At 33.1% G+C, this 13,170-nt stretch overlaps 1 protein-coding gene across 1 annotated transcript in view; it reads left to right on the forward strand.

Annotated features, from left to right (window-relative positions):
* Positions 1-1,729: 1,729 nt before the first annotated feature.
* The window catches only part of LOC129219346 (N66 matrix protein-like), a 28,102-nt gene continuing 16,661 nt past the window's right edge, over positions 1,730-13,170 (forward strand). Inside the window, exon 1 of the mRNA XM_054853708.1 lies at positions 1,730-1,837. Within this exon, the coding sequence (XP_054709683.1) occupies positions 1,768-1,837 (70 nt within the window). The 5' untranslated portion in view covers positions 1,730-1,767. The remainder of the gene's footprint in view (positions 1,838-13,170) is intronic.

Raw genomic sequence — 13,170 nt, forward strand, 5'->3', positions numbered from 1 at the left:
GACCGCAAGTGTTTCCGAACGCTTGCGGTGGCACCGAGGTGACCTATCCTTGTTTCCGAATGCACCCTGTATTTTCAAGTGACAGACGGAGGGGGGGGGGGAGCAAAATGCATCGGAGGTAGACCCCAAAGAGTGTAAACGTGCCACTGACATGATGAGTAATACAATTCGCAATTCAACAATCTCTCATGCTTTCTATGATCGTTCTTTTTTGTTCTTTTTGAGGGGGGGGGGGCTGATTTTACATACACATATATACAAAAGGTTGCGTGCACAGAACGATCATCGCTTATTTCACTGCCCGTGTTCCCCCTCCCTATCATTGAGTACAGAACATTAGTGTACTTGCGAACACTCAGACTAAAAAAGGAAATTTTATTCTTTACATTTTTGCTTAGTTAGTCTTTCTTTCTTTTTTTTTGTTTATTTGTTTTTTTTCTCATCACTTTCTTTCTCTTTTTCCTTCTTTTTTCTTTCTTTCTTTTTTCTTTGTGTCACTGTCGCCGGGCCTATAGTTTTTGACTATGCTGACATGACCTCTCGTCGTCCTGTTGATGTCAGTTCGTCTTTATTTGCATACTAGTGGTACCCGCACGGCTTTGCCCTTAGTAGAAAATTAAAAGGTCTTTTGACTCACCTGTATATTGACAAGTAATGTATGGTGAATTTCTCACCAATTGGCTTGCCCACGTTATGGTTCCACGTTATGATAACTTGGTAATTTACTCGTTCATCTTATGAAAATTTTGCTCCGGAAAATGTTCTTAAAATTGAAAAAGAACAAAATCGAATTTTCGAAAAATCGCTTCGAGGTGCACACCCCTATGCTACAAACTAACTTTGTGCCAAATTTCATGAAAATCGGCCAAACGGTCTAGGTGCATAGATCGAGACATCCGGACAGAGAGACTTTTAACTTTATTATTAGTAAAGATTGTGTCCCGTCGTTACACACTTCTAAAGCTAAAATGTCCCAGATTCTCAATGGGGTTTTAATGATTGATGACTTCTGTCACCTTGTCCAGAAGTTTTACAGAATTGGCCTAGAACCATGAACGTGATGCACTTGAAACAAATAATCACCATATGTGATAATGAGTGATTCATTAAATAAATTTTCAGTTAGTATATCAGCTAGTATCAAATAGGAAGATGTTGGAAGTAGCCTTTTTTTCTCGCTCTTTTTTCAGCGGAAGCCAAAGAAGCAAGCCTGTACAAAAAAGCTAACGTACAATAGATGACATAAATGCGAAATACTGAAAAAAGAAAAAAATACTGTTACTGCCCTTCACCAACCCACGGCAGTACTGCCTTTTGTACGCATTTTGACCTAAAATGCTCTGTGCATGGGCTCCCTTACGGACGAAGTTACTTTTACTTTGCTTCAGTTCTAATCGGTATAATAAACTACTTCTGATTTGAAAGAGAGTATTTGCACAGGATGAGTATATATATATATATATATATTTAAAACAAGTGAAAGTTCGTATTTTAACTGCGTTTTTCCTCGTGTATTCAAAGTGTTTCCGGAAGGAAAGGTATACTTTATGAAGAACCATTCATGTGAAACAAAATTGTCTCTTTCGAAATTCATGGATTTCTGTTGTGAAATATAGTACCTATTGTAAGAAAACTTTTTTGTCCAACATATCTTTCTCCCATTGCTTTGTGATATGTTAGAAAATAATTGAGAGTAACTTTGGTAACCTGTGGGACGTTATCTATTTATTCGTAAAGCATAGTATTTCTCACTTATCAACTGAAGGAATGGAATCGCTGCAAATATTTTCATTGCTGATAATTTTTCATACTTGTGCTACAGCTTTTGATCCTGAAGGTATGTAATCGATTTTGTGTCATTATAACTCGTATGCGAACCAGTGGTGCTGAAACCGGGATGGCAGGTATGGCAATTGCGATGTCAAAGTAAATAATACCTTTACTGTCAACAATTTTAAACTTGTGTCAACAATATTTTAATCACGCTATACCTAGTCTAAGGAAGTGACAGTGCTTGTAGTGGATATCTATGGTTACGCACTGCTTTTTAACCCTTCACTTTTGAGGTGCGGTGTCTCTCCCCAAAAAATTTTAAGAAACAAATATTACTTTATTTTACTATATCATGCTAGGAACTCACCTACCTTTTTGTCAAGCCAAATAGCAAGTGATTGAGCGCACAACAGAGTAAATTCGCATTGGATGCAGTCATTTCGCTGCTTGGAAAGCAATAAACCTCCCCTCTCCAAAAGTGTTAATTTTTAACATTCTAATTTTTACTCATAAAACTATATACATATTTTTTGCACTTATTGTTATTTCATAATAAAATCAACGGTTTTCTTTCGGAGTGACGTTCATAGTTATTTTGTAATTTTTCCGTAAATCTATTTCAGAATGGCTGTTTACACTCTTAATTCAAAAGAGCGAAAAAATAACTCTTAAAAAGAGTGAAATCTATTGCGGGTGCATTCATTCTTTCTGAGTGCTAGCTTTATCGAAGAAAGACGCTTTACGAAAAAAACCAAGACTAAAACTTTTTTTTATTCGCGTGAAATTCGGAAACACTCCGTTTGATGAGCGAAATATAAAAACATTCTTTAAAAGAAGGACTCAAAAACATTTTCATTGGTTCGATTCTGTCACGTGATTTTGTTTAGGGAGAATCTTCTATACCTCCACGTTAGGCTTACGCAACGTTGGTCGCGAGTACCAAGTGGATGTCGCTATCTAAATGTCTTCATTTAATGAATTTAAACAATATTTGTTGCCGAATGAGGTTTCTGAAGGAAGTGCACAAAAACTGCATGGTAAGTGCGAAGAATTTTCTTTTTTATTAAAACTTGAAACTGTTAATATTTCTTGAACTGCTCGTATATCATTACAAATCATCCACGTGCAATGTTACGGCGAGCGTTTTGTAACTTTTTCTTCCAAATGAATGAAACTTTCATCAACAATTTTGTTTCGGTCATCGAATCAAAAATAGGACATTTGAAACAGTCGTTACCATCTTTGATGTGTGTGTGTGTGTACTGTATATATATTTTAGGCAGGTGTTACAGACCCGACCATGCGCAAATCTATAGGTCGGATACCGAATCCGTTCCCGATGGTCGGAGCTCCAACCACTGCGTATATTTTAAATTAATCAAATATTGTTTGTGTGTATAATAAACTTTAAAGAGTATCATAAACTTTGTACAATACACTCATTCATATGTGTAACATCCAATTCATTAATTAAGTGTCCTGACGGGGAGGGGGTGGAAAATTCTCTACATACCCTTGCTTGGAGGTGGGGGGGGGGGGGTTAGATCCATTCTTACTAATATTTTCCAAGCCGATATTTTATATTAGAAATCCGCGGTCAAGTGGTTTGGCAAATATTGTATTTCATTTGCTTCAGGAAGGTAAAAGTATGTATTATAGGATGAGCTGTTTTGTGTTTCAAAAAAGGAAACGTGTAAAATATAATAAAAGAATCGCTCTGTGTTTTGCATGTCTTATTTTTAATTAGTATCGCATCATATACAAAAATTATTTGTCGAAAAAACATTCGGTCTAGATTCCTTACAGTAAACATTTCTTTGCTCAAAAAGGTTTTAAAAAATAATAATGATAGTTAATTTAAGAACGATCCCAGTAATGTAATATTTGTTATTTTATTATTGTGAAGAAAAAAAAGAATCTTACGTAAGATGGGGGGGGGGGGAGGGAATCTTACAGACCCTTACATAGGGGGAAGGGAAGGTCAAAAATATTGCCAAAATTGTCCTTACGTAATTAATGAATGGCCCCGAAGAAACAAAATTGAATTCAAACGTATCTTGTCATAATTTATGAGTGACCTTTTAAATTAATTTGAACTGAGGTAACTTTTAAAACATTATTAATGTTAAAAGGCATACCGAGAATATCAATATAGAGTTTCAAAATTTTAAATCTATTTTTTTGGAACTGTGTGGGTTTGTTTAGTTTTATTTTAATCTTTAAATTCGGAAATGTACGTAATATTGCACGTGGGTGATTTGTAACGATATACGAGTAGTTCAAGAAATATTACCAGTTAAAGTTTTAATAAATTAGAAAAGTCTTCGTACTTACCATACAGTTTTTGTGCAACCTCTTCGGAAACACTAAAAACAGTTTTTTTTTTCACACTTTTTTAACCTAATTTTTTTTTGAATGAAATAACAATTTTAAAAACAGTTTTAAATTCAAATACACAGCATAAGCACATGAAAACACATTTAAAAAACAATTTCACCAAATGAGAGTGAAATGATTTTATCTATTTTATTCTAAAAAAGAGTGAAATAGCGGCTTTCCAAAACGGAAAGCAGTCACTCATTTAGGATATTAATTTTGTCTTAAAAAAGAGTATAAAACACTTATCAAAAGGGAGTAAAATTAGCTTATCCAAATGGAGTGAAAATAACCACTCCGCAAAAGGAATGAAATTCACTCCTATAAGGAAAGTGCGTTTTCGAAACTGTAAAGGAGTGAAAAATTACTCAGTGTGAGTTAAAATCGTTGGAATTTTTTAAGAGAGTATGTGTGTAATGTATGTTTCTTTTATAAATACAATCTGCGTCAGATCTTAGTCAAATTGTCACAGAGATCCTTTGATGCTCTGGCATTCACATGAGGAGGGGGTGGGGTCCGTAAAACCGAATGCTTGCGCCTACTAATAACAATGACTGAATTTTGGAAATTCTAAAAAAATCCAGTGAGGCGACAATTTTAATTTTGAGCCACAAAATTGCTCTTTTCTACACGTTGAAAGGGAAATTTTATACTTTTTTTAAAAAAATTAAACCTGATGGTTGAACATGATTCTCTTGGCGCAACTTTTATTTTCGAAGTAAACCGGGCAACGCGGCTAGTAGTTTTGTAATAGAAATTGAACGATCTCGATGTTTGCGTACAAAAGCAAGGGCGTATACAAGCGAGTGGCTGAAGGGGCCCAGGCCTTCTCCAAAATCTGGATTTTTATTGCTAAAGGTAGTTATTTTTGGTTTTAGTTGCTCACAAATAATTTCCAAACTTTTAGCTACAAAAAAAAAAAAGAAAAAAGAATGAATAACTATGATAGTGTATGATAGTGATAATAAAAATTATAAATAGTTAGATCAGAGATTTCTGAACTGGATGCCGCAGTAAGAGGTGAGGGGTGCCGCGAAGGGACCATGTAATCATATATATATATATATATATATATATATATATATATATATATATATATATATATATATATATATATATATATATATATATATATATATGTATATAAATATAACCAGACTAGGATGCTGGTGAGAAAATTCTAATTCTTCAAAGAGTGCCGTAAATCATCAAAGTTTGGGAACCCTACGTTAGCTGGGCTGGTACTAGACAGTGGTGTTCAGAAGGGGTCAGGGGCTCCGTAACCCTTACTCAAGAAAAGAACGTGTCTTGGGAAAGCGAGGTTATTTCAACAAAAAGAAAAGCAAATTATGTTGCGAAAAAGACCTCAATTCTTACAAAATGAAATCTTTAAATTTAATTTTTCTTTTTTTTTTTAAACAGATGCAGCTTATTGCTCAGCAAATTAAGTTCCCCTCCTCTTTCTCCTCTCCCCCCTTTTTTTTTTCTTCCTATTCGGTCTGAAAAGAAATCTTCAAAATGTTTCTCTCCTTAACTCGTGTCCCCTGCAAGTAATTTAAAATAATTTTTAGTTGTTCGGTTGGAGTAATGATGGAAATTGATGTCCTAAAGACACATTTATTTAGGAGTTTTTCAGACTTCAATTTCAAAACATTTCAGGAGGAGGGTTCCCGAATCATCACCCCTTCTCTAAGGTTACTACCGAAAATAGTCTGAAATTGTGCCTTTAAGATTTCAATTTTGAAAAGTTTTGGAGGAAGATCCCGAAAACCTCTCCTTTCCTCTAAACGCCTGAAATTGCGTTTTACCTTTCAGAGGAGGATTCCCGAATTCTGCCTTTCCAAAGATGCCTAATGTTGGGGGAAAAGTTTGAATTGCTTTTAAAAAGAACCGTAAAATAAAAAATTTAAAAAGTTGCTGACTATTTATCAGGTTATTTCGTTTAACACCTCATATTTCATTCGCCCCCCCCCCCCTCACCCAATTTTTATTTATTTTTATTTTTCCTAGACAGTCTAAAAATAGGAAAGTCTTCAAAATGCTACACTTTGAAAGCCCCCTTCACCCATTAAAATCATTAAAGAGCTTCTCAAACCTCGTTTTCTGGGCTTCAGTGTCAAAAAAATTTCAGGGGACAATACCAAACGCCTTGCCTTCTGAAAGCATCGAAAATCGTTTAAGATTGCTTTTATGGATCTTCAATTTTGAAAAATAGCCGAACCTCTATAACGTTACCAAATATGGTTCACAGTCGCGGTTTTAAGACTTCAATTACGAAACAATTTCGGACTGTGGGTCCGACTATTCCCGTATGAAATCCAAAAGCGAAATATACTAGTTTCGAAAAATTTAAGGTGAAGAGCGTTTAAATCCCTCCACCTAGTACCACTGAATCTCTTCAAAACTTCGTTTTTTACGACTTTAATTTAGAAATAGTTTTTAGGGAGAGCCCCAGAACCGCCCTGGCCATAACATCAATGAAGTTATTCCGAAACTGAGTTTTTAGAACTTCAATTTCGAAAAGTTGGGGGGGGGGGAGGGGCGATGGATTTCACTCTATTTTTTTAAAAAATCAATCTAGGACAACTTCAAAAAGCCCCATTCCTTTCATTACACTAACGTCAACAAATATAGCCTATAACGGCGTTATAAAGATTTCAATTTCAAAAAATTTTCGCAGAAGGCCCTCCGAATTTTTCCTCACCGTAGCATTACCAAAAACCGTCTAAAACTGCGTTCTTAGAACTATTAATTCCAAAAAGATTTCCGAGGGAGAACCCTCTTACTTCCCTCCACTCCTACCCACCGAAAGCGAGAATTTTTTAAGAGTGCCCTTCTAACACTGTTTTTTTGGTTGCGCCAATGGGTAAAAGTATGTAGTCCTTGCCTCACCTCGAAAAAAAATAAGATCAGGGTTACTGTTTCTCCCCCCCCCTCAAAAAATTAAAATTACAAAAAAAATGGGGGGGGGGGGCTAATGGTTATATGGGCCCCCTCGAAAATAAAAACATATATACGCCACTGTACAAAAGTACAGTAATATCTTACATACATTGCTTTTCAAGTAAATGTACAATTATGATACTGGTTTTGTTGTATTTATATAAATAAATAACACAAAAACCATTGGAAATTCTCCTACTTCAATTTGCTCAATTTTGTGGAATGCAGAATAAAATAAGATTGCCTATAAAACCAAAATATATTAATACATTAAACACAAGAAATATAATTTTGCGATAACATATACCCCAATATTACAAATGGGGGATGTCTGTACATGCACCACTCATGTTACAAAGAAATCATCTCACCAGTGAAGGGTTAAACCATATCCAAATTTAAATATTTTTATGATGTTCTTGTTTTGTGCCGGAGCATTAAAATTAATCATTCCATATAAAAATACATTCAGATGAATGTCTTCTTATATGGAATGTAATACAGTGGACTCCCTCTATGTGAACACTTGAATGTGAACAGCTCGCTATTCCGAACACATTCTGACGGTCCCGGCAAAACTCCATAGACTTAACATAGGCTGACCTTTCTGTACTCTGAATACCTTATAATATTGAATACCCCAGTAGTATGAACGCAATTTTCAATCTCCTTCAGTACTTTCAATCACTCTCTATATACTGAACATGTTCAGAATCGGAACTCGTGAATTCCTATGAATCAAGTTGGAAAGCCTAAAATATATTCATGATTTTATCACTGATTGAATAGCATTAAAGAGAAAATGGATGGAAGAAGAAGAAAAATTATTTTCCTGGATATTACTGCATCACATGAAATCATTCAGCTGAGCAATATGAGAGACTAAAGTTTCGGCCACTGAACTATATTTCAAGAATCCAACCATTGTATCAAGTTGTATTCAAGACCTTTAAAGTACCTTTAAGTAAAGTGCGGCTGAGAATCACCAGGAAACATTTTCACTTGAATGACATCACATATCTTGCATGAGGATACACAATGCAGAAACAGATTAAAAATAAATTTTTTTTCATGTACTGTACCGATAGTTGCATTGTAATATTTTATTGTTGAATGTTACATTAAGCTTTTTACACTAAAAAAGAAATGAATAAATGCAAGAGCATAGGTCCTACCGAGTTGAATTAGACGTTTTAACCACCAATCCAAAATTCAACACCTCTACCTCAGTTACTGGTATAGCTCAGTTGGCAAAGTACTGAACGTAGTCCACTAAACGTAATAGATTAGATTCACATGCATTATTCAGTCTCCCTCTATAATGAACACCCCATAATCTAAACACTTTTGTTCGGTCCCTTGAGGGTTCAGAATAGAGAGAGTCCACTGGGGAAAATGGGTAAAACCGGGACCCTAAGGTTTGCAGGCTTCCAGAAATCACAATTTTTAGCATAAAGGAACAAACATTTTTCAAAAATATGCACTACTTATCTATTAATGCAACCACAGTTTCAAAAACATAATTTTTTTTTTTTTTAATTTTTATTATTATTTTTGAAAAAAAAAGTTATTTTACTCGGTTTTGCCCCACTAGTGGAGTAAAACTGGGTAGACATGTTACTGCTATGAGAAAATAAAAATTTTAAAAGTTTCCACAAAATTCAAGTTTTATTTACTGACATATGTCAACAATTGTCATAACATAATATAATAAGTGTAAAAGGACACATATTGGTGAGTTGTCAGTAAATTTAATTGTCTTTACCTTTAATTTTTTGCTGTAATATAAGGCCTATTGACACAAGTCGCAAGTAAAATAGTTGTCTTCCTCTTCGGCCCCAGAGCAGCTTTCATGGGACCAACGACGTAATTGGATGCATTGGATCCATTCCTCACCACCCTTGGAGTCCGAGTAAAGCTTATTGTTGTAAATGCAGGCAGTATTGTCATCCTCTTCACTGGACTCATCCCTCATTTGCTCCTTCGGTTTTTCTTTTTTTGAACGCTTTTATTTTCTGTCTGTTCTTTTTTGGTATCTTTATAACGTTGCCCTTTCATTGATTCGTTTATCTTTCCTTCAGGCTTTTTTTCTTCCGTCCATATCTTAGGTCTTCTTTCCATCATTTCTCTTTTTCTTTTCTTCTAATGTTGCCCGAAGATGAAGCTAGTATGGGGAGCCCGTCAAAATGACAGTTTTTCTTTTTCTCTTGTTCTCCTTCGACTGCGTCTTTTTCTCAGTGTACGGGGGAGGTACCTGGTTTCACCCCGCACTTACAGCTTTCATAAAAAATTCCGTCATATATACAGAACGCTACAAACTACTTAGTATGATAATGAAGATAATTAAATGTTGTACAAAGAGAGCTACGTACCTTTACTGCTCCAGAAACAGGAACGTAGTATAATCGGTCTAGTTTTGTTCAAAAATTTTAAGCAAAAACCACTCAAACAGAATTTTCTTCACAGGAACGAAAGACTTGAGTCTATTGCGTTTTCATTTAATTGCCGCTGCTTCTTCATCAAAGTGAAAGGTAGTACCTCTCTTGTCCACACGATTGCAGGGCTTACAGAGACTAGAAGTTGGTACCAGGTTTGCTCCCGACTTCTCGGTTTTACCCCACTTTCCCCTAAATGTATAATATGTGAAATAATATTTTAGAATTCTTTAAAAGAGTGCGTTTCTTTTACTTTTATTGCAAAATGGCACAGTTAACTGAATATGTGAATGTAATTTTCTTTTTATTTCATATTTTCCAGAATATTTTTAATACATCAAAAGAAAAAAGCATCGTAAAAAGTTTTCAAAGCTTCTCACTTTTCTTAAATGCATGAGATGCCTATTACGATTTGTAACTAACTTTTGTATTTAATCCACCTTTTATTTATGTGATTAGCACTAAATCTTCGGCAACAGTTGACAGCGTTACATATGATGAAAATTCATATTAACAGTATTTCATTTCAGTTTTGGAGAAAAAAAAAAGAGCTTTAATCATATTATAAATTTACGATAGCAAAGAGCCAACACGTGTCTTGTCTCTAAGTGCCACTACCTTTCTTCTTTTTACAGTTGCAAAAGGTTTCCAGGATTTTTCTCAATTTATTTTTAGGTAACCCTTTATTTCTTATTATAACAAAACGATTCAGTTTTCTGGTATTTGTTTTCATGCTCATTAAGACGATGGGTGGGGGGGGGGGGGAGCATAGGATAAATATTTTTTGAATAAAAAACAATTATTTAATCAATGCAAGAATTGTTGTTTTAAATTGAATTTAATTGGGCTAATTTGGCTCTTAAGCGTCAATAGATTTATAGGAAAATATTATAAAAATTTATTTCATCTTGATGTTTAGGTCTAAATTAGTCTGTCTCTAATAATAAACACACACAGTCAAATGCCCATATTTGGGCCAGTTTTAGATTTTTACTTTTAGTAGCCTATTGATGGTATGAGTAGATGAAAAAGGCCGGTTCACCGGCAACGCCAGCCGGCGCAACTGCGCAGCTGCATCATGCAATTCGGCTGCGCCTCACAGATCCGCCTCCTGATAGCCGATTGTGACCTCATGGCTGCGCCTCAGTGTAATCTTTGTAGAAGATTACGGGGGTATTTACGCGCATTTTGTCGTTTTTCGCGCGTTTTCGGACTTCGTCATTTTTTTTCCTTATAATCTTTTACGAGGATATTTCCGCGCGTTTTTAGATATTTTGCCGCGAATTTTATTTATTTACGAACATGCTGGACTTAGTCGTTTTTCTTACAAACTTTTACGAGGATATTTTCACGCGTTTTGAACTTATTCGTTTTTTTTTTTTTTTTTTTGCACATTTTCAAACATTGATTGTTTTCGAACATATTAAACCTTGTCGGTTTTTTTTTTTTTTAACTTTATCATTTTTCCCCCGACTTAGATTTTTTTCATGCATTTTTGGACTAGAAATATTTTTCACATTCATGCATTTAGGATTTCGATTTTTTTTTTCTATTTAGGTCTTATACTATTTTAAAACTCTTTTGCTTATTTTTTAGCGATTTTTAGACTTAGTTTATTTTTATACCTTTTGATCATTAAAATATTTTTGCACCTTTTATTTACTTACAAGTATACTCAACTTTATCACCCCCCCCCCCCCCTCCCTCGCCCGATTTGAACTCCTAAATGAACGAAAATAGTTAAATTGTTTTTATGCATATTTACACTTGAAATATTTTTCAAACTTTGATTTATTCATACATTTCGAACTTTTTCTTTTTTACAACTTAGATTATTTGCACACCTTTCGAACTTCATAGTTTTTCTGACTTAGTTTATTTTTAATTATTTCATAGTTTATCATTCTTTCATACATTTTGAACTTTAACGTTTTTTTTCCTGTCATTTAGCCCTTTGATTATTTTTTTCACTATTTTAGCGTTTTTCAATTATTTTCTCACATTTTTAGTCTTTAACTAACTTTAACCATTTCAGACTTAGATTATTTTTTCTCGATTTCGATTTTTTTTTTTAGTATATTTTAGAGTTTGATTATTTTCTCGCTTGTTTTAACTTTATCGTTTTTTTCCCCCCGATATTTTTAAACTTAGAAATTTTTCACAATCAGTGACAGGAATCGAACCCTCAAATTTTTCGAAACATTATCATGTCTTCAATTTTCATCCAACCAAATTAATTTAAAAACTTGCAATCAATTTACTCTTAGTAGTAATTAACACTTATCATTAACATACTTTCATTGAATTTGAAAATCAACTTAAATATTTTTTTCCAGTAAGCAATTTTCGCCCCCAAGTTACATTTCATCACTACATATGCTTTTCAAGAGTTTTATTTAATTTATCACATTTAATTTAATTAACTCCAATAATCTTTTCATCATTTTAACTTAATCATTTTATCGCACCTATTTTTACTTTATTTATTTTTTCATACAAGCACTCTTGTTGGAATAAAACAAAATTTTCAATTTTCATGAAGTATATTCACTTTGACTATTTCATTTTCACAATAATATTTTATTTTGCTTAACCATATTCTCACGTGTTTTACTATTTTTCATACATTTAGGAGTTCAATTGTATTTTTTATACATGTTTACACTTAAAATATATTTCAAACTTTGATTTTTTTTCATGCATTTCATACTTTATCATTTTTTTCTCGACTTAGATTTTTTTTCATGCATTTTGGACTAAAAATATTTTTTACATTCATACATTTATGATTTCGATTATTTTTTTCCATTTAGGTCTTAGACTATTTTAAAGCTCTTTTGCTTATTTTTAGCAATTTCTAGACTTAGTTTATTTTTATACCTTTTAATCATTAAATATTTTTGTATCTTTTATTTATTTACAAGTATACTCAACTTCATCATTTTTTCCGACTTTAACTATGTTCATTCATTTAGGAGTTCAATTGTTTTTATGCATATTTACACTTGAAATATTTTTCGAACTTTAATTTATTCACCCATTTCGAACTTTATCATTTTTACAACTTAGATTATTTGAACACCTTTCGAACTTCGTAGTGTTTCTGACATAGTTTATTTTCAATTATTTCGAATTTTATCATTCTTTCATACATTTTGTACTTTAACGTTTTTTTCCCGTCACTAAGCATTTTGATTATTTTTCATTATTTTCGGCTTAGATTCTATTCATGAGTTTAATTATTTTCTCGCTTGTTTTGACTTTATCGTTTTTTTTTTCCACACATTTTAGAGCTTAGAAATTTTTTTCACAATCAGTGATAGAAATCGAACAATTTATTTTTATCGCAAATCCTACATACCGTGTCTTAAATTTTCAGCCAAACAATTTAAAAAACTTGCAATCACTTTACTATTAGTATTATTTTTCTCATATCACTAACCCATTTACTCACAGTACTAATTAACAAACATCATTAAATGAATTTCAACATATATTTAAATTTACCATTATTATTAATATTTTCAATAATAATAACGAAGTTTTTCACTTAAGTAAAGATTCATTTAAATATAACCCATTCGCCATTTAGATTTGATTCAATGATTTACTATTTCAAAGTGATTAATTCTGATTACCATTT

Source organism: Uloborus diversus, chromosome 3, assembly GCF_026930045.1.
Source record: "Uloborus diversus isolate 005 chromosome 3, Udiv.v.3.1, whole genome shotgun sequence".
NCBI lineage: Eukaryota > Metazoa > Arthropoda > Arachnida > Araneae > Uloboridae > Uloborus > Uloborus diversus.